General features: G+C 45.0%; 1 protein-coding gene across 6 annotated transcripts in view; it reads left to right on the top strand.

Moving 5' to 3' along the window:
* Positions 1 to 15,422: 15,422 nt before the first annotated feature.
* Positions 15,423 to 18,816, top strand: part of fbln1 (fibulin 1) — a 33,808-nt gene continuing 30,414 nt past the window's right edge. For 2 of the 6 annotated variants that reach the window (XR_013786295.1, XM_079450589.1), the window contains exon 1: positions 15,699 to 15,824. Coding sequence is in view for 4 of the 6 variants with exons in the window: in XM_079450589.1 (XP_079306715.1) it covers positions 15,770 to 15,824 (55 nt within the window). In the remaining 2 variants the exon portion in view is untranslated. Of the gene's footprint in view, positions 15,825 to 18,816 lie in introns of all 6 variants that reach the window. The other 4 variants (XM_079450590.1, XM_079450587.1, XM_079450588.1 and 1 more) reach the window with 4 other exon arrangements.

Raw genomic sequence — 18,816 nt, 5'->3', positions numbered from 1 at the left:
TCCACCCCTCCACTTGATCGTGGTACTCCTGTTTCTTGACATGCAGGTTTTGAACATTTATTCGCAAGCGCTACTGATCGTTGTCCGCCCGTTCTGCCATCACGGCCATTTGAGCGAATGCGAGCCTCCAGTTTACGAGGGCCAGCATTTTTAACTGTTTAATCTAGCTGAAGGGGTTGGCTCTTTCTTTATAATTTGGTTAAGTTGGTTCTTTGTTTCTTTATTTTGTTTTCAACTTTGTTAATTTGAATTATGCTTTGTTTGTTTCTTTATTAGTGACTTTCGTTTATTTCTATTATATATATTTCGTTTGATTCAGTGGTATTTTGTATTTGTTTTTCTTTAGCCAAGGGCTTATTTACCTTAACCCTATTTATTTAGTTTCTTTGTTTTGGAATTCATATATATTTTCCCTCGTACTGCCCGCCTTGAAGTATTGTTGGGCTGGCAGTTTTGGTTATGATTAAGATTATTTCAGTTTGTTTATTTAAATATTACATTTATTTCCTTTTTGAGTGACTCCCTTTTGAAAGTTTGTCTGTTTCAGTCGCTGATAGCCGAAAGTGGTGGTGTTGGAGTCCGGGTGGTGGTGTTCCCTTTCTGTGTGCTGTGTTGTCGATCCCGTTTTCTTGCTGTATTTACAGTGTGTCTTCTAGTGTGTGTTCACGTGGGTGACTCTTCCTGGGACTCCTCCTTGCCTTCGTGACTCCTGTCTCCTCCACTGGAAGGCCTCAGTATCGAGTGTAATGTCTTTTGGTCCACCCTCCTCAAGTATTAATGTTTTCTAAATTATCTTTTAAATGATTGGAATAAAGCTTGTTGCTCTTTTTAAACATTGAATTTCGTCTTTGGCTATATTGTATGCGTACCTGTGTGTCTTTAAGTGAATCCGTATTAGGAAATTAACCAAAATCATTCTCTGGGTGAAACTCCCAGGGTGGCGTAGTCGGTGTATTGGGCAGGTTTGATTTAGACCATCACCTCCTCAGTTTTGTCTGTTTCTACACTGCTTTTTTGCAATTTTGTGTAGATGTTGATATAATTGATGTGTTTTGCCTTGCTACTATTTGTAAGCAACGGTGTACTACTTGCCGTCAATAGCTTCTTGCCGGAAATATAGCCGTTAATACTGTCTCCTGAGAGGCCACCATTACCCTGCCGACTACGCCAGATTGTGGCATGAGCAGTGTAGAAACAGACAAAACTGAGGAGGTGATGGACTAAATCAAACCTGCCCAATACACCGACTACGCCACCCTGGGAGTTTCTCCCAGAGAATGATTTTGGTTAATTTCCTAATACGGATTCACTTAAAGACACACAGGTACGCATACAATATAGCCAAAGACGAAATTCAATGTTTAAAAAAAGCAACAAGCTTTATTCCAATCATTTAAAAGATAATTTAGAAAACATTAATACTTGAGGAGGGTGGACCAAAAGACATCACACTCGATACTGAGGCCTTCCAGTGGAGGAGACAGGAGTCACGAAGGCAAGGAGGAGTCCCAGGAAGAGTCACCCACGTGAACACACACTAGAAGACACACTGTAAATACAGCAAGAAAACGGGATCGACAACACAGCACACAGAAAGGGAACACCACCACCCGGACTCCAACACCACCACTTTCGGCTATCAGCGACTGAAACAGACAAACTTTCAAAAGGGAGTCACTCAAAAAGGAAATAAATGTAATATTTAAATAAACAAACTGAAATAATCTTAATCATAACCAAAACTGCCAGCCCAACAATACTTCAAGGCGGGCAGTACGAGGGAAAATATATATGAATTCCAAAACAAAGAAACTAAATAAATAGGGTTAAGGTAAATAAGCCCTTGGCTAAAGAAAAACAAATACAAAATACCACTGAATCAAACGAAATATATATAATAGAAATAAACGAAAGTCACTAATTTTGTGTAGATGTTGATATAATTGATGTGTTTTGCCTTGCTACTATTTGTAAGCAACGGTGTACTACTTGCCGTCAATAGCTACTTGCCGGAAATATAGCCGTTAATACTGTCTCCTGAGAGGCCACCATTACCCTGCCGACTACGCCAGATTGTGGCATGAGCAGTGTAGAAACAGACGAAACTGAGGAGGTGATGGTCTAAATCAAACCTGCAAAATACACCGACTACGCCAGATTGTGGCATGAGCAGTGTAGAAACAGACAAAACTGAGGAGGTGATGGTCTAAATCAAACCTGCCCAATACACCGACTACGCCACCCTGGGAGTTTCACCCAGAGAATGATTTTGGTTAATTTCCTAATACGGATTCACTTAAAGACACACAGGTACGCATACAATATAGCCAAAGACGAAATTCAATGTTTAAAAAGAGCAACAAGCTTTATTCCAATCATTTAAAAGATAATTTAGAAAACATTAATACTTGAGGAGGGTGGACCAAAAGACATTACACTCGATACTGAGGCCTTCCAGTGGAGGAGACAGGAGTCACGAAGGCAAGGAGGAGTCCCAGGAAGAGTCACCCACGTGAACACACACTAGAAGACACACTGTAAATACAGCAAGAAAACGGGCAGTACTAGGGAAAATGTATATGAATTCCAAAACAAAGAAACTAAATAAATAGGGTTAAGGTAAATAAGCCCTTGGCTAAAGAAAAACAAATACAAAATACCACTGAATCAAACAAAATATATATAATCGTGACTCCTGTCTCCTCCACTGGAAGGCCTCAGTATCGAGTGAAATGTCTTTTGGTCCACCCTCCTCAAGTATTAATGTTTTCTAAATTATCTTTTTAAATGATTGGAATAAAGCTTGTTGCTCTTTTTAAACATTGAATTTCGTCACCCCTTCGGAGGAAATTACATGGCCCAAATACCTCACCTCGGACTGAAGGAACGCACACTTCTCCAACTTAACCTTAAGGCCCTCTCGCTTTAGTCGTCCCAAAACAACTTCTAGCCGTTCTAAGTGCTGCTCCACAGAGGAAGAAAATACAATAATATCATCCAAATACAAAAGTAATGAATGACACTGCTGGTCACCAAACAAACGCTCCATGAGTCGCTGAAATGTACTGGGGGCATTACAGAGCCCAAATGGCATCCTATTCCATTCGAATAAACCGAATGGGGTGCAAAAGGCAGTCTTATGCTTGTCCCGATCAGTGACGGGCACCTGGTTGTACCCGCTGGTTAAATCCAAAGTGGAGAACCAACGGGCACCCATTAACGAATCCAGGGACTCCTCAATACGAGGCAAGGGAAAGGCATCCTTCCTCGTCTTTGAATTCAGGTGTCGATAGTCTACACACATGCGTATACTGCCATCTTTCTTCCGGACAAGCACAAGTGGCGAAGCATATGGGCTACAACTTTCTCGGATCACTGGAGTCTCTAATAGTTGGTTAATATGTACCCTAACTGCATCATAATCGGATGGGGGTATACGCCGATATCTCTGCCGAGTGGGGGCATCATCTAGGAGGGGAATATCATGAGGGATCAAATCTGTACACCCGATATCTCCCTCAAAAGTGGAAAACACAGACTGATACTTACAGAGAAGGGCCTTAACCTCCCTCTGTTCTCCTACCGGCAAATGAGATAGGTCTACTGTACATCACTCCCCAAGCCTCTGCAGCAGGTCCTTCGGGGGCCTGAAGCTAGTCAATCTGCTGTCATGGCCCTGCCTCATCTCACAACTTTTGATATCTGTACTCTCCAGCAGGCAGATCCGGTTATTCAGGAGGTCTTAGTCTTTTGGAGGCGTGAGCAGCGTCCCAACTCTGAAGAGCGCCAAAGGGCGTCTCAGCCTGCTCTGGCATTACTTCGACAGTGGGACAGGCTGGTTGAGAGGAGTGGTGTCCTGCATCGCCAGGTGTTTCGCCCTGATGGCACGGAAGTACTCTTGCAGGTGGTGGTGCCTGCTTCCCTTAAGGAAGAGGTGCTTACTAAGGTCCACCAAGAGCATGGCCATCAGGGTATAGAAAGGACGTTGGAGCTCCTACGCCAGCGCTGTTATTGGCCGGGTATGTCTGCAGACGTGTCCAAGTGGTGTCAGGCCTGTGAGAGGTGCCAAGTTGGCAAGGACTCTCAACGTCACAGTTCTAGTTTTATGGGGCACCTGTTGGCCTCACGGCCTAATGAGATCGTAGCCATTGACTATACGGTGTTAGAACCCACCCAGAGTGGGTTAGAAAATGTACTGGTCATGACTGATGTTTTTAGCAAATACACACTTGCTGTTCCTACCTGTGACCAACGGGCCCCCACTGTGGCCCAAGCTTTGGTGGTAGAGTGGTTCTCCAAGTTTGGTGTCCCTGCTCGTATCCACTCTGATCAGGGCCGTAACTTTGAGAGCTCCCTTATTCAACAGCTGTGTCGCCTTTATGGCATTGAAAAGTCTCGCACCACGCCATACCATCCGGCCGGAAATGGCCAGTGCGAAAGGTTTAATAGGACACTCCATAACTTGTTGCGCACTCTGCCAGTGTCTCGTAAGAGGGACTGGAGTTCCTGCTTGCCACAGGTCTTGTTCTCCTATAATACTACCCCCCATCAGGCAACTGGTGAGTCTCCATTTTGTGTTCGGACAAGAACCCAGACTACCAGTTGACTTCCTGTTAGGTAGGGTTCAGGAACCTGTGGGTGGAAATATCCATGAGTGGATTCAGGAGCACCAGACCCGCTTGCATTTGGCATTCGAAGGTGCTACAGAGAGGTTGCGGGTTGCCGCAGAGCGTCGTAAGATTAACCATGATCAGAGGGTGAGGGTTCTGCCCCTTAAATTGGGCCAGTTAGTGTGGTTACGCGATTTTTCTGCACGGGGGCGTCATAAGCTCTGTGACCTTTACGGTCCTGTACAGTATAGGGTCCTCAAAGTGCCCAGGGAGGGAGGGTCTGTGTATACAATTGCACCAGTGGATGAACCGACCAAAGTCAGGCAGGTCAACCGTGCACTGTTGAAGGCTGTGGTTAAAGCTCACCCTTCAAGTGAGGCAGTGTTACCTTGTTCATCTCTTGCTGACCCTCAGTCGGAGGATGAGTGGTCAGGGGATGATCTGTTGATGTCGAGGCATGAGGCACATTCGGTAACCCCCACCCAAGTGTTTGTTACTCAAACCACCCCTCGGTTGCAGCTCTCACCAGCTGCTTTGGCACCTACTAGGCAAGCCCCGTTAGTGCCTATTTTTACCAGGGCACCAGAAGGACCCACTTCCTCTGTACCCCCTTTGCCTCCGGTTGTCCCAGCAGTTAGTGAAGTGGCCACACGCCGCACAGCATGGTCAACTGCTGGTCAGCATTCCAATGTCTTTCACCTGCCAAGACCGGTAGTAGCAGCTGACAATGCTGCTGATCCCCCTGGCCTTATGTCCAATGCCGTAATGGCTCTCTTTCGGCCTTGGAGCTAGATAAGGTAGTCTGAGTTTTATCTATTCATCGTCGGGGCGACGATCCAAAAGGTGGGGTAGATTGTAGCAGTACGAGTCGAACTTCGAACTAATTAGCATTCTTTTGGCCAATCGCGGCCATAGGCCACTCCTATAAATACAGGAAGTAGTCCTTTTGGTTGTCCTCTTGCTCGCTGGTGACGGAAGGTGTCATACTTCCGGGTCACCCACTCTGTGTTTGGCTGCGGCACTTCTACAGGTAAGGTAGCGGCTTTGCTGTCTGCGCTCATTTCGCTGCTATCAACTGCCGTTATTTTATGCATTGACCGCTCGTAGATCTCCTGTTGGCGGGCCAGTCTGATTCAACGCATTAAAAAGCGGATGCTACGAAGAGCTTGCTTACTGTACTGTTTGTACCTTCCGAGCTGCCTCCTTCTGGGTGATTCAAAACGCTGTCATTGGTATGTAGGATACACGTTTGGGGATTTATTTGTTTGAGTTGGGGTTGATTTATTTCTTTTATAAATAATAGGAATCGGGCTGGTTCAACGGGAGAGTGACATCAGCCGCAGAGTAATTTCTCACTAGCTGCTGTTTTGCCTGGATTGCTGTTTGACTTAATTTCAATTGAACATTGTGTTCGCAACTCCGCTCGATCGCGGCACGTCTGTCGCACAGCTGCTTGTCTACTGCGTATTATATTCGCAACTCCACCCCTCCACTTGATCGTGGTACTCCTGTTTCTTGACATGCAGGTTTTGAACATTTATTCGCAAGCGCTACTGATCGTTGTCCGCCCGTTCTGCCATCACGGCCATTTGAGCGAATGCAAGCCTCCAGTTTACGAGGGCCAGCATTTTTAACTGTTTAATCTAGCTGAAGGGGTTGGCTCTTTCTTTATAATTTGGTTAAGTTGGTTCTTTGTTCCCTTTCTGTTGTTCTCTCGACGTTGTGTCGACAGAATGGGGTTTGACTTGAGAACCTACCTTCTCTGACTGACTTGAACAGGCCAATGAAAATTGGCGAATTAAATTTGCATGCCGGACTCAGCCCCCGGATATCCGGGTTTAAAAGGGAGCCGGCGTGCCGCATTCATTCACCTTTTGTTCTTCGGAGCCTTCGCATCCTGATGCTGACGACTCTGCAGATACTATCTACGTGTTGCTGGTCTTACGACGTGGTGCAGCGGACTGTCCCTTTTCCTGTGACTTCCCCTGGGCGTCTCGGCAACTTCCAAGGCATCTCTCTAAAGAGCGAGCCCTTTTCAGGGCTTAGTGTTTCTTCAGCGCGGCATGTCCCGCTGTGCTCGTGGGTGCGGCGCACTCATCGAGGAAGGGGACGGACACGATGTCTGCCTCGTGTGTCTGGGACTCCAGCACGCTGAGGCAGCGTTTGTGGATACATCTTCAGACGTTGCGGTCACGGGTAGCTGCGTTCTTCCGAGAATCAGCCGCCACCTCGAGTGCTTCCCGTTCTGCGGCAGCAGTGGCATCAGCCCTGCCGTCCGCTTCGGCGAGCACCGAGGGTGATCGGGGAATTACCATGAGCCTCAATCCGTCAGCCATCGGCTCGCGGACCGTTCACGCCCCGTCTTGCTCGTCTGACCGTCCCGGAAAAGGCGGTACGCCGCCTTGTTCCTCCGTCACGCACTCGGACACGGGGCGTGACGACGATGAGATGTCGCTCGCAGCATCGGAGGGCGACCTCTTGGCATCCGACCCCGACGATTCCTTAGAGCTTCCCCCTCCGGGGGGTCGAGCTCAGGATGAAGCGGACGTCGAGATGTCAACCATGCTTTCCCGGGCCGCCGCGAGTATTGGGCTGCAGTGCACCGCACCGCCTCTTCCCCAACGCTCGCGGTTGGACACATGGTATCTGGGGACCGGCCGTGACTCTAAGCCACGGTCGGCGCCGGTACCATTCTTCCCGGAAGTGCATGAGGAGCTCAGTCGGACCTGGAACGCCCCCTTCTCGGCGCGTGCACGTCAGACTAGCTCGGTCGCCCTGACTTCCCTCGATGACGGGGCAGCTAAGGGCTACGTCGACATCCCTCAGGTGGAACGTGCAGTCGCGGTGCACCTGTGCCCGCAGACAGCTGCCACCTGGAGAGATCGACCAAGGCTCCCTTCCAAGGCTTGTAGGTTTTCGACATCGCTGGTGTCGAAGGCTTACAACGCTGCGGGTCAAGCTGCCTTGGCTCTTCACGCCATGGCCATCCTGCAGGTCCATCAGGCCAAGGCGTTGAAGGAGTTGCACGAGGGAAAGTCCGACCCAGGGATTATGCAGGAGCTCCGCACTGCCACTGACCTCGCTCTTCGGGCGACGAAGGTGACGGCGCGAGCCCTGGGTCATACGATGTCCAGATGCGGGACGCTGAGAAGGTTCGCTTTCTCGACGCCCCCATCGCGCAGGGTGGGCTGTTTGGTGATACGGTCGAGGACTTCTCCCAGCAGTTCTCGACTGTAAAGAAGCAGACGGAGGCGATAAAACACATCCTAAAACACGTCTGCTCCCCAGCAGCCCCGCCCCTCGCCGACTCAGACTCCGGCTCCAGCGCCCCCTGCACAGGCGGCCTCCCGGAGAAGGACGTCGTCTAGAAGAGCACCATCCCGTCACCAACCTCCGCGGAAGCAGAAGCGTTCCTGACGGGGTGAACCCAGGGAGATCGAGTTCACCGGGCCCGACCCTGGCAACTACATCGCTAGAGGGTCGGACTGGGACGGTGCCTGCCCCGTCCCAGCAACACCAGCCGGGCCCTTTTCAGGGCCTGGCGCCCACATTCTCACAAAAAGAGCTTTCTCTCTCCCTGGGTCTCTTTCACAGCCGCTCTCACCCTCCGCAGGACGGTGCTCGGCAACCCCACGTTGTGTTTCGGCGAGACACACGGTTGGGTATACTCTCAGTGGCCACCAGCACCCTCAGTCAGACGGTGCGGTTTGCCGCGATATCGCCCGACAGGCACCTCGGCAGAGCCGCTCTCCTCCCCGGGGTCCCCCCCGCGTCGAGGGAGCCGTACTGCCAGCCATCGAACCACCCCCCACGGGGGCAATGACTCAGATCGAAGCTCTGGTCCCCCTGTCTCGGTACCTGGGAGCCTGGTTGGCTCTTCCCAGACCAGCACGGTGGCTAGAGCGAACGATCCGTCTCGGCTATGCGATTCAGTTCGCCAAGCGCCCACCCAAGTTTCGGGGCGTCCTCTTCACCTCAGTGGGAGGGGTAGATGCTCCCGTTCTTCGGGCCGAGGTCGCTACCCTTCTGGCGAAGGGGGCGATCGAGCTCGTCCCTCTGGCCGAGATGTACTCCGGGTTTTACAGCCCGTATTTCATTGTCTCCAAGAAAAGTGGCGGGCTGCGCCCCATCTTGGACCTGCGTACCCTGAACAAGCACCTACACAAGCTGCCGTTCAGGATGCTAACGCAGAAGCGCATTCTGACGTCCGTCAGGCGTCAGGATTGGTTCATGGCGATCGACCTGAAGGACGCGTACTTCCATGTGTCCATCCTCCCTCGTCACCGGCCGTTCCTACGGTTCGCTTTCGAGGGACAGGCATATCAGTACCGCGTCCTCCCATTTGGTCTGTCCCTGTCTCCTCGAGTCTTTATGAAGGTCGTGGAGGCCGCCCTCACTCCCCTCAGGGAGCAGGGGGTGCGCATACTCAACTATCTCGACGACTAGCTCATCTTGGCGCACTCGCGAGATCTGTTGTGTACACACAGGGACCTGGTGCTCCGGCACCTAGACCATTTGGGGTTACAGGTCAACCGAGAGAAGAGCAAGCTCTCCCCTGGGCAGAGCATCCTCTTCCTCGGTATGGAACTCGACTCTGTCTCCATGACTGCACGTCTTTCTTCCGAGCGTGCCCAGTCAGTGCTGACCTGCCTGAGGAACTTCAGGCAGCAGCCAGCGGTCCCGCTGAAACTTTTTCAGAGGCTCCTGGGACACATGGCGTCCTCGGCGGGGGTGGTCCCCCTCGGGTTGATGCACATGAGACCGCTACAGCACTGGCTACAGAGCAGAGTTCCTTGGAGTGCGTGGCACACCGGCAACAGGCGCGTCGCGATCACGCCCTTCTGCCGGCGCACCCTAACCCCATGGTCTTCAATGACCTTTCTTATTGCTTTAATAAACTTCACTTATTTTTGTGAAAAATTGTCTCTTCAATACCTCAAATTTTTGAACAAGCAGGACTGAATGAAAAGTCCAACACTTTGAATCTCTCTCTGTTCCTGGTGCCACATGGCTTTTGTCACCTTAGGACGCATTCGGAACCCCCCCCGAAAATGCCTTTGAAGCTCAGGGAGAGTGTCGGAATGTCCCCTGGTCAGTCCAGATAGGTGATAGCTCGGGCATTTACATTTTATGATCCCATGTGTTGGCCTTTGGTCCGACCAGACGCTACACTGGGATTAATAATAATGATATTATAGAGATTTTCATCGGCGGAATAATAAATCTGGTCTTGTGATCTAACCTCGTCCCACATCAGTCCTCTCAGAGGGGGGTTACATCACAGATTACAATCCCACCAAACCCCAGATCAGATGAGTTCATCCCAAATAGAGCCAACAGCCACCAGACAGAGAGAAAGAGAATATACATCTAATATTTACAAAATCACATGAGTGTAAATCCAGCTGGTCACGTGTGGAGTCTGTGACGTCTGCTGTATTCAATTGTCCTCACAGTTCTTCTGGCTCGCGGTCTGGTGTCTGGCCTGCCATCACAGTGGTCTTGTGGTTGAAAACACAATGTTTCTAGAGTTTACATTTAATGAGCGCAACAGAAAAACACCATCAAGCTCCAAAAACGACTATTCAGTCATTAATATAACTCCGGTAAACAGCTTGGTGCGAGTACAGGTCGACATTTAATGAGCTAAGAAAATCACAAATATTTCCAGTACAAACATCTCATTCATAAATGAACATGCATTTACTTGAGAAACAAAATGACATATTAAAGATATTGACCGGATAGAATCCTTCCATCGTTTATTCAACGTCATGTCGTTCCAAACCTGTCCACCAGTGGGAGCCACAAAGCAACTGTAAACCGACCAGACTGTCTGGACACAGTGAGATTACCCAGAATTCAGCGGTCATCATCTGTGATGTCATGTTTTTCATCTCTACATCACTAACCTGACATCTTCATAACATTCAATGGAGGAAAACATGGTTATTACCATATAAATACTGTGAAAGCATAATATATATCCTTGCAATGCTTTTGTGTCGAAATTCTGTGAAGTAGCTGATATATTCACCTTCTGTAAAAAAGAAAGTGAAGATATTTGTCATTTATCTTTGTCATGTGATGTTTCATCACTTTTCTGGAAAGAGCTGAGTTTCTATTGTTTTTCTAAAGTTCATATGGACTGTTATTGACACATTAAGGGTTTTATTTGTGTTTTTGAAAACCTAAACAAATCTTTGGAATCTTCTGGTAACTTTCTATTTTCACAAACAAAGGTTTCTTAAGAAAACACCTACTTTTATAGACTTCTTGTGTGAAGTAGTGCATTTCATCAAATCACTGAGAGTAATTCATGTATTTCTTTTTTGAAGAGATCTTTCATGTACTCTGATTACAGTTTTTTTCGATTGCTAAACGACAGCGAGCACAACTGGAGTCACATGTGCAAAACTCTAACTACAGTCTGCACAGCAGCAGTTCATGTGGACCAAACTCTAGTTCGGTTTTCATTGCTTGGACACAGTTTTCTAAACTCTACACACTTATCCCACGACTTTAACCACAACCTACACAACACTGTGGATTTACAGCACTTTGTTCAAATGCTAAAACACTGCTGTCAAAACTGTGAACCACACATTCAAAACAATAGATTTCAGCCTTGTGCCTTTCAAACACTTTAAAACACTTTGAGTTTTTAGTGAACACACACACACATATATATATACTGTGTGTATATATATATATATATATATATATATATATAAATATAAGGTAGAGCTGAGAAAGACTAATTTTGGAAATGGAACGAGGAAGACGGGTTTGTGGTGGGAGAAGGGTGGCAGGGAGAGGGCGGATGCGTGGAGGAAGACATAGAAGACACATAGCTGTTATTTCAGATGAAATAAGGGCTTCACTTATAGACCCTGTGGTGTATCATGGTCTCTCATTGAGAGAGGAAGGGTTGAGGGTGCAACACAATCTGCAAAGATCCACAGTGGCATCTGTAAGTCGGATTTTCCATCATACAAACAGCTGAGATTTACATCCTTACAGTAAATGAAAACATTACAGGAATTTATTTTGTATTGCAATTACAGTATAGAATATTTACACAGATATATATTACAGTAAGTTTGACTGTAAAATATATTTTTACAACAGGACCCAAAAGCCGGCCCCAACAAGAGGAAGAGGAGAAATATGACTTTGTATGAAGTCACTGAAATAGTTGAAACTGTAAAGATGAAAGTTTGTATTTTCTGTATTGGTGTTTGATGCTTGTGTTTTTCCTCTCAGTGTGTTGTGAGTGACAGTGTGTGTTATCTCAGTGAGGGTTGTGCATTGTGTTTGGATGCACTGAGCCTGTTTTGAGCCGTGTGTTAAGAGTTGTGTTGCTTTGAATGAGTTTTGCAGGTGATGTGAAGAGTTTAGCTCAGGTGACTGTTGGTAGTGCAGACTGTAGTTAGAGTTTTGCACATGTGACTACAGTTGTGCTTACTGTCGTTTAGCAATCGTAAAAAACTGTAATACTTGTTTTTTGCTTTTTTGCTTTTTATTTTAATTGATCTTTTTCTTCTTTATCTTCTCTTCTATATGTTCAGATGAAACTGGATGTATTTTTGTATATTTTATGTAGCGTACGCAAAGTTGTATTTCTTTATTATCATCTCTGAATTGTTTAATACAAAAAAATAACTTCCTTTCGAGTTCCTTTCCCTGCAAACAAGCACGATGCCAAGACTAAGAGACGTGGAGTGCACGTTCATGTACACAAACCAGACGCTAATGGATGACATCAGACACTTCACACAAATCACACTTATAAAATTCATGAAGAAAGAGTTTAAAACTCTGCCGTTCTCAAGACAGATGCTATAAAAATGATAGATATCACAATGATGCATCTACTTCCATCTGTTTACAGTGTAGAACATAAACATGTGTAATCCATGACATCATTAATCTGCATTACAGAGAGACAATTTAACATCACATTAAAAGTGTGTGGTCCTATGTGAATGAACGTCATTTAAAGTCATTTTCAAGATATCTATTGTTATATTTCAGACTTCTCATTTAAAATCAAACATATGCATTAGTGATGAATAGATCAGATGAAATGAATGCATTGCATTTATCCTTCTGTTTTAAAATTGTGCATTTTGTTGAATGAATTTTTTAGAAAACATGCATCATGACCACTACTTTAGATTAATTGTAATTGTGAATAGTTACGTAACTTCTCAAAGACAGAACCATCTCTTTCACATAAAAACACATCAAACCTGGGTTCTGTGCCCCTTTAAAAGCTGAGGGGGTCTGCCGGTGATTGCGGCCCACCGCTGTGTGACACAGATAAGACAGGACGGACCCATTCGGAGTTCAAAAGAGTGTTGGAGCCCCCGGCGAGATTACAGTCATTTAGGATGACCTCTGCTGTGGTAATTTCCTTCTCAACGTCTCAGTTTGGCTGGCCGCTGGTTCTCGTTAAACTCTTGAGAGAGAGAGAGATGAAGATAGCAAAGGCTTGTGAGCTCGCCGTGTCTGAGCCGTGAACATAAACCGGTCTTAAGATGTCTCTGGAGTTAAACGGACCAAGAGTCTGGTCTGAGCTTTAGTGTGTCTTCAGAAGCCCAACAGTGCAAAATGACACAAATGTGTTCATATTCTGGTCTGATGAACCGAAACGTAACGCGTGCGTACTTCATTCAATAAATGTAAATTCACAAGATAAAAAACAATACAACACACAGTAAATTAAACATCACACAGGACATGAATGATTTCTCAAATCAAACGTTGCTTTTATGTTTCCAAGAGGTCACCTGGAAATGGCAAAAATAAAACAAAGAAACAGAATTACGCTGAAAGTAAGATGTGCCTCTGCAACCATCTGGAAAAGACAGAGAGTGAAAATTCTATCATCATTTATTCATACTCCACTTTTTAAAAACTAACCCCATTGACTTCCATTATATGAACACAACACCACATTTCTCAAAATATCTTCTTTTGTGTTTCACTGAAAAAAGACTTGTACAGGTTTCCTACAACACAAGAGAGAATAAATGATAACAGGAACTTTATTTTTGGGTGGACTGTCCCTTTAAGATCCGCAGAGCAACACAGAGCATCACAGATTATGCAAAAATCTAGTAGTTACATTCATCCATAATGAATTCAATTTATTTCTGTTATTTGTGGTAACAGTGTGTGTGTGTGTGTGTGTGTGTGTGAGTGTGTGCGTGGGTGCGTGTGTGTGTGTGTGTGTGCGTGTGTTTCTCCAGCTGTGAGCATGTGGCTTTGATTATTGACGGCTCTGCCCAGAGGGAGTCACTGATTGAAGCTCCAGACTCCAAACTGTTTATTATGTCGTCTGGCAATTATTTTACTCATGCTTGCTAATTTCAGGAAATTAGATTTGTGTGAGACACGTGTGCGTGTGTGTGCGTGTGTGTGTGTGTGTGCGTGCGTGCGTGCGTGCGTGTGTGTGCGTGTGTGTGTGTGTGTGTGTGTGTGTGTGTGTGTGTGTGTGTGTGTGCGTGTGTGTGCGTGTGTGTGTGTGTGCGTGTGTGCTCACTGGCCCATCGACTATAAAATGTGAGTGTATCCTAAAGTCCGTGAGTATAAGCGACGGTCCTGCATAGATCACAGTATGTGAAATCTCAGAACATCTACTTCTCTATAAAATAATGACATCTGCCACCTCATAACAAACCCTTCCAAGAAAACAGTTTATTCATATGCTTTTAATATACTTCTAAACTAAATATACTTCCAAACTTTTGATGTACTTCTCAGAAACACACAGCGGTAAACTTGTACTTAAAGTTTACTACACTAAAAGTACACTCTAAAAGTCGGCCCATTTACTTCCAAGAAGAGCTCAAACAAGTACACTAGTACATAAGCTATAGCTAAAAAACATTTGCTCAAGCTAATAGAATTAAATTGAAGTTTGGTGTTTTGTAACACGATGAAACTCACTTTTTGTCTTCATGAGATCAGCTCAGTCCTTCTAAATACATCTGCAAACTTTGAATGTTGATGTTTGTTGGCATTTGATAGGACTGTGTGAACTAACCTTAGTAACAGAAGGATGTTTATGGTTGCTAGGCAACAGAGCAACTCTACGCATTTTGATGTGCAACTGTTCATTCAATCACATTTGATCCAATTCATAATAATTGACAAATTGTCCCAAAGCCTACAACAGTGTTGTCAGGGATATCATCCAAATAGAAGTTTGAGTCACAAGACCTGTCAATTTCTTTCATAAAGATAAACAAAGTTAAAAAGTAAACGTGATGCCTCATAAAGTGTTTCTCAACGATCACTGATGTCGTGTGCTCCCGTCCGTGTCTAGGTTTGGAGAAACCATCGGTTGACCACAGAGTCGTCTGGAAAGAGCGAATAAAATCAATCAGTTTCAACAGTCTGAATTATGTCTCAATGGTCTCCGTGAGTGATGTTAAAACACAGACAGCGCACATTCTTCACATTTCACAGAATAAAATGTCTAACCAACAGTTTGCCGAAAGATTTCAATGACTGCAGATGGAATGATCTTCAACCACGAAGGAAACCAAACCCTCAGTGGGCACATAACTTAGAGATCTCATTTCATTTTCATCCGTCTCTTTAATCAAACTCGTCTCCAGCCAAGACAATAATGAGAGATCAGAGATCCTGTTCTTACTAGTGTAAACATAACTGAAGCAGGCCGAATATAAATATAATCATCTCTACTTGACTTCTCAATTAAAACTAAAGTTAATTTTTATTACCATTATCGTTTTGTTGCATACAGAATTAAAGGGGTACACGTCACTTCCGGTCGCCAATAGCAACGCCATAACAACGTGCTGATGAAATACAACACCTTGGCAACCGATTATCGACACCCTGGCAACTGCTGTCGGTTTTTGTGAGAGTGAACTTTGTCATTTTGATTCATTTAGAGTGATGTCGTTGAATCTAGTTTTATTTGGTTTCAAACCAACCTTGAAGAATCGTCGGCACGAGCTCTTGTAAAGTTACACCAAACAACCTCGCGAACGGCCCCGCCCACCCGAGCGCGCGGCTGACGCACTGAACGCGCAGCTCCGAGACGCGCTCATTTTAACACGGACCAGTGTTACTGCGGCTGTGTTTAACTCTCGTGAGCTATAGAAGTGAGTGTTGTGATAATGGCTCTGTGTGTGATCATGTTGATCTGTGTGTGCGGTGCGCTGAAGGCACAGGGTGAGTTTACCTTTAATATTCATCATCTCATGTCTTATGGCTCTTATACACTACACAGCAGATTTGTTTAAACTACATCATACACTTGCAGATAAAGGTTCAGATAGAAACACATGAATGTGCAGACTGGCACAGACTCTTCTCTTTAAAGCCTGAGTATCTGTGTGTATCTGTGTGTATCTGTGTGTATCTCTGTGTATCTCTGTGTATCTCTGTGTATCTCTGTGTATCTCTGTGTATCTCTGAGTATCTCTGTGTATCTCTGTGTATCTGTGTGTATCTCTGTGTATCTCTGTGTATCTCTGTGTATCTGTGTGTATCTGTGTGTATCTGTGTGTATCTGTGTGTATCTCTGAGCATCTGTGTGCATCTGTGTGTATCTCTGTGTATCTCTGTGTATCTGTGTGTATCTCTGTGTATCTGTGTGTATCTCTGTGTATCTGTGTGTATCTCTGTGTATCTGTGTGTATCTGTGTGCATCTGTGTGCATCTGTGTGCATCTCTGTGCATCTCTGAGCATCTCTGTGCATCTGTGTGCATCTGTGTGTATCTCTGAGTATCTGTGTGTATCTGTGTGTATCTCTGTGTATCTCTGTGTATCTCTGTGCATCTGTGTGTATCTGTGTGTATCTCTGTGTATCTCTGTGTATCTCTGTGTATCTCTGTGCATCTCTGTGCATCTCTGTGCATCTCTGTGCATCTCTGAGCATCTGTGTGCATCTCTGAGCATCTCTGTGTATCTGTGTGTATCTGTGTGTATCTCTGTGTACTGTGCTGGGCTTTGAGATCACTTTCTGCACTTTTGTTTGTCCTTATGTTGAGTCAATCGCTTCCATTGTTTATCTCATCTGTAAGTGTCTTTTGCTAAATGTAAATGTGAAATCTGAGCAAAAGTCTTGTAGAATATTATTATCCTTAAGTTTCAACATGTAGCGTTTTGTGATGTCGATGTGGTATTGCACACTGGTGTACACATATAGCTGATCTCTTTTTGAAAGTATGTAATGTATGGTGTGTAATGTAGTGTATTCCAGTATATTTAAGTCACTGACTCATCTCATATGTGAAAGTGTATAATATCCAGAGTAGAATACATAAAAAGAAATGGAATATAAGGGTGTATACGGGCATAGTGTACAGGAATAAGATCCAATGCACACAACATAAGGGAATTTAAATGGTAAAGAACGCATGGCTCATAATGAAAATCCTTTTTTATTGTGTTTTGTTAAACTGGTATATTTGAGAAATAAAGTGTTTTTTGTTGATCTCTCTCTTAATGAATGTGTATATGGAGATGAATGTTCACGGCTATGAGGTACTGTGTGTAAACAGATAATGAGGGGCGGGGTCAGTGATGATAAGGCTTTACATGAGCCAATGTGATTCCGCTATACAAGAACCGTCCCACAACATGCGGAGAGCCTCAGATGTGAGTGCTGACCTGAGATCAGTGGTTCAGTGTTGTGATAAACAGTGTTGAGTCATGGGGGAGCAGCACCCCGCTGGTTTCTCGATGTTGATTTAGGCTTTAACGCCCTGCCCGGGCTCAACAAAGCGAGTGACCCCACATAGAGCCGCTATCACAGTCACCGTCACAGGACTGAACGCCTTTATTCTTCACACGTTTGTGTTATTCGGACAGATTTGGGTTCTGGTCGTAACTCATAGTGACACAATAAGTGTGTTTATTTTAACATCGCCAGCAGAACTCCACCAGTTTACCTGCACGATAACACATGGGGGCGCTTTCTGGTGTGAGGCCTGACTCATTTAACACATCTTTCAGGTGCTGAAGTGCATTATGGGATTGCTTTTATGTGAAATGTGTCTATATAGGGGCAATTTATCCAAATATCGAAATATAGCACATGTGCATATCGTGATGGTTTGTGATAAATGAGTTATTTCATTCTTGGAAGAGTGATGTACGGTCAGAGTTTAGGTGGATGCTGATAGTACAGTATCTATCTGGCACGCGGATGTTATGCGTGTGTGCGCATGATAGCGTGTTTACATGATAAGTCAATCAAGGTGCCAGGCGTGTTGAAGTAAAGACAGTAGTGATTTGATGTTTAAGGATTAAAATAAGACAAATGTGTTCATTTGTGTTAGAATCATTGGTGTTGTTGCCGTCTGGTGTGAAGGTTGGCAGTGATGTTGTGAGATTTTAGGCACATTCCTCTCACAGTTTCATATCGGTCTGAGACACAGAAGAGAGATTTTTTTACCTTTAAAAACTGAACTCAAGAATCAAAGCTCACTTGCTTTTAAAGACAATTGTTGATGGGACTGGTCAATTAAAATAGTACGTATTAAAGGGATAGTTTAGCCCAAAAGAGTCAATATTCACTTTAATGTGTTTGTAAATCTGTATGTGACACTTTCTTCAGTGGACCTCAAAATAAGATTTTGCGATCAACCTTTTATTGTTACAGAGTGAAGACATACAAAGAAATATATGTGTGTATATATTTATATATACAAAGCCCTCCCACATTAAAAGAAAATATTTTGAGAAATGTCTCGTGTTTTGTTTTCATATAATGGAAGTCAATGGGGTAACAGAATAAAAATGGTATTTATAATATCTCTGTAAAGAGAAAATTCATATAACTGTTCTTATGGCTCGTTGTTCTCAATGAAATGAAAATGTGAAGAAAGGAGTGCACATAAAATCCACTTGGCATCATCATCAGTTTGTCTGAAGCAGAGACGTCCAGAACGACTCGCGTGCCAGAGATTTTCCATGTTTTGGCAGAATAAGGAAACCATGGGGAAATGATCCGGTCCAGTCCAGTTGTGACTGTGGACTCATGGTTCTTTGGAAATGTGCATGTTTTGTGCTGTATAACCGTTGGGAGAGAGACAGACGTGTTTACCGCCGTTGATCAGCCGCCCGCAAGACACAAAACATTCGGCACGGGTGGAAAAATACTGCTGGGATAAAATAAACAAGAGAGAAGAGAAGCAAAGCTGAGCTTTAAATGTT

This window comes from Barbatula barbatula (assembly GCF_947034865.1).
Source record: "Barbatula barbatula genome assembly, chromosome: 25".
Taxonomy (NCBI): Eukaryota; Metazoa; Chordata; class Actinopteri; order Cypriniformes; family Nemacheilidae; genus Barbatula; species Barbatula barbatula.
Note: the sequence above shows the minus strand (reverse complement) of the source record. Positions and strands in the feature narration are given on the sequence as shown.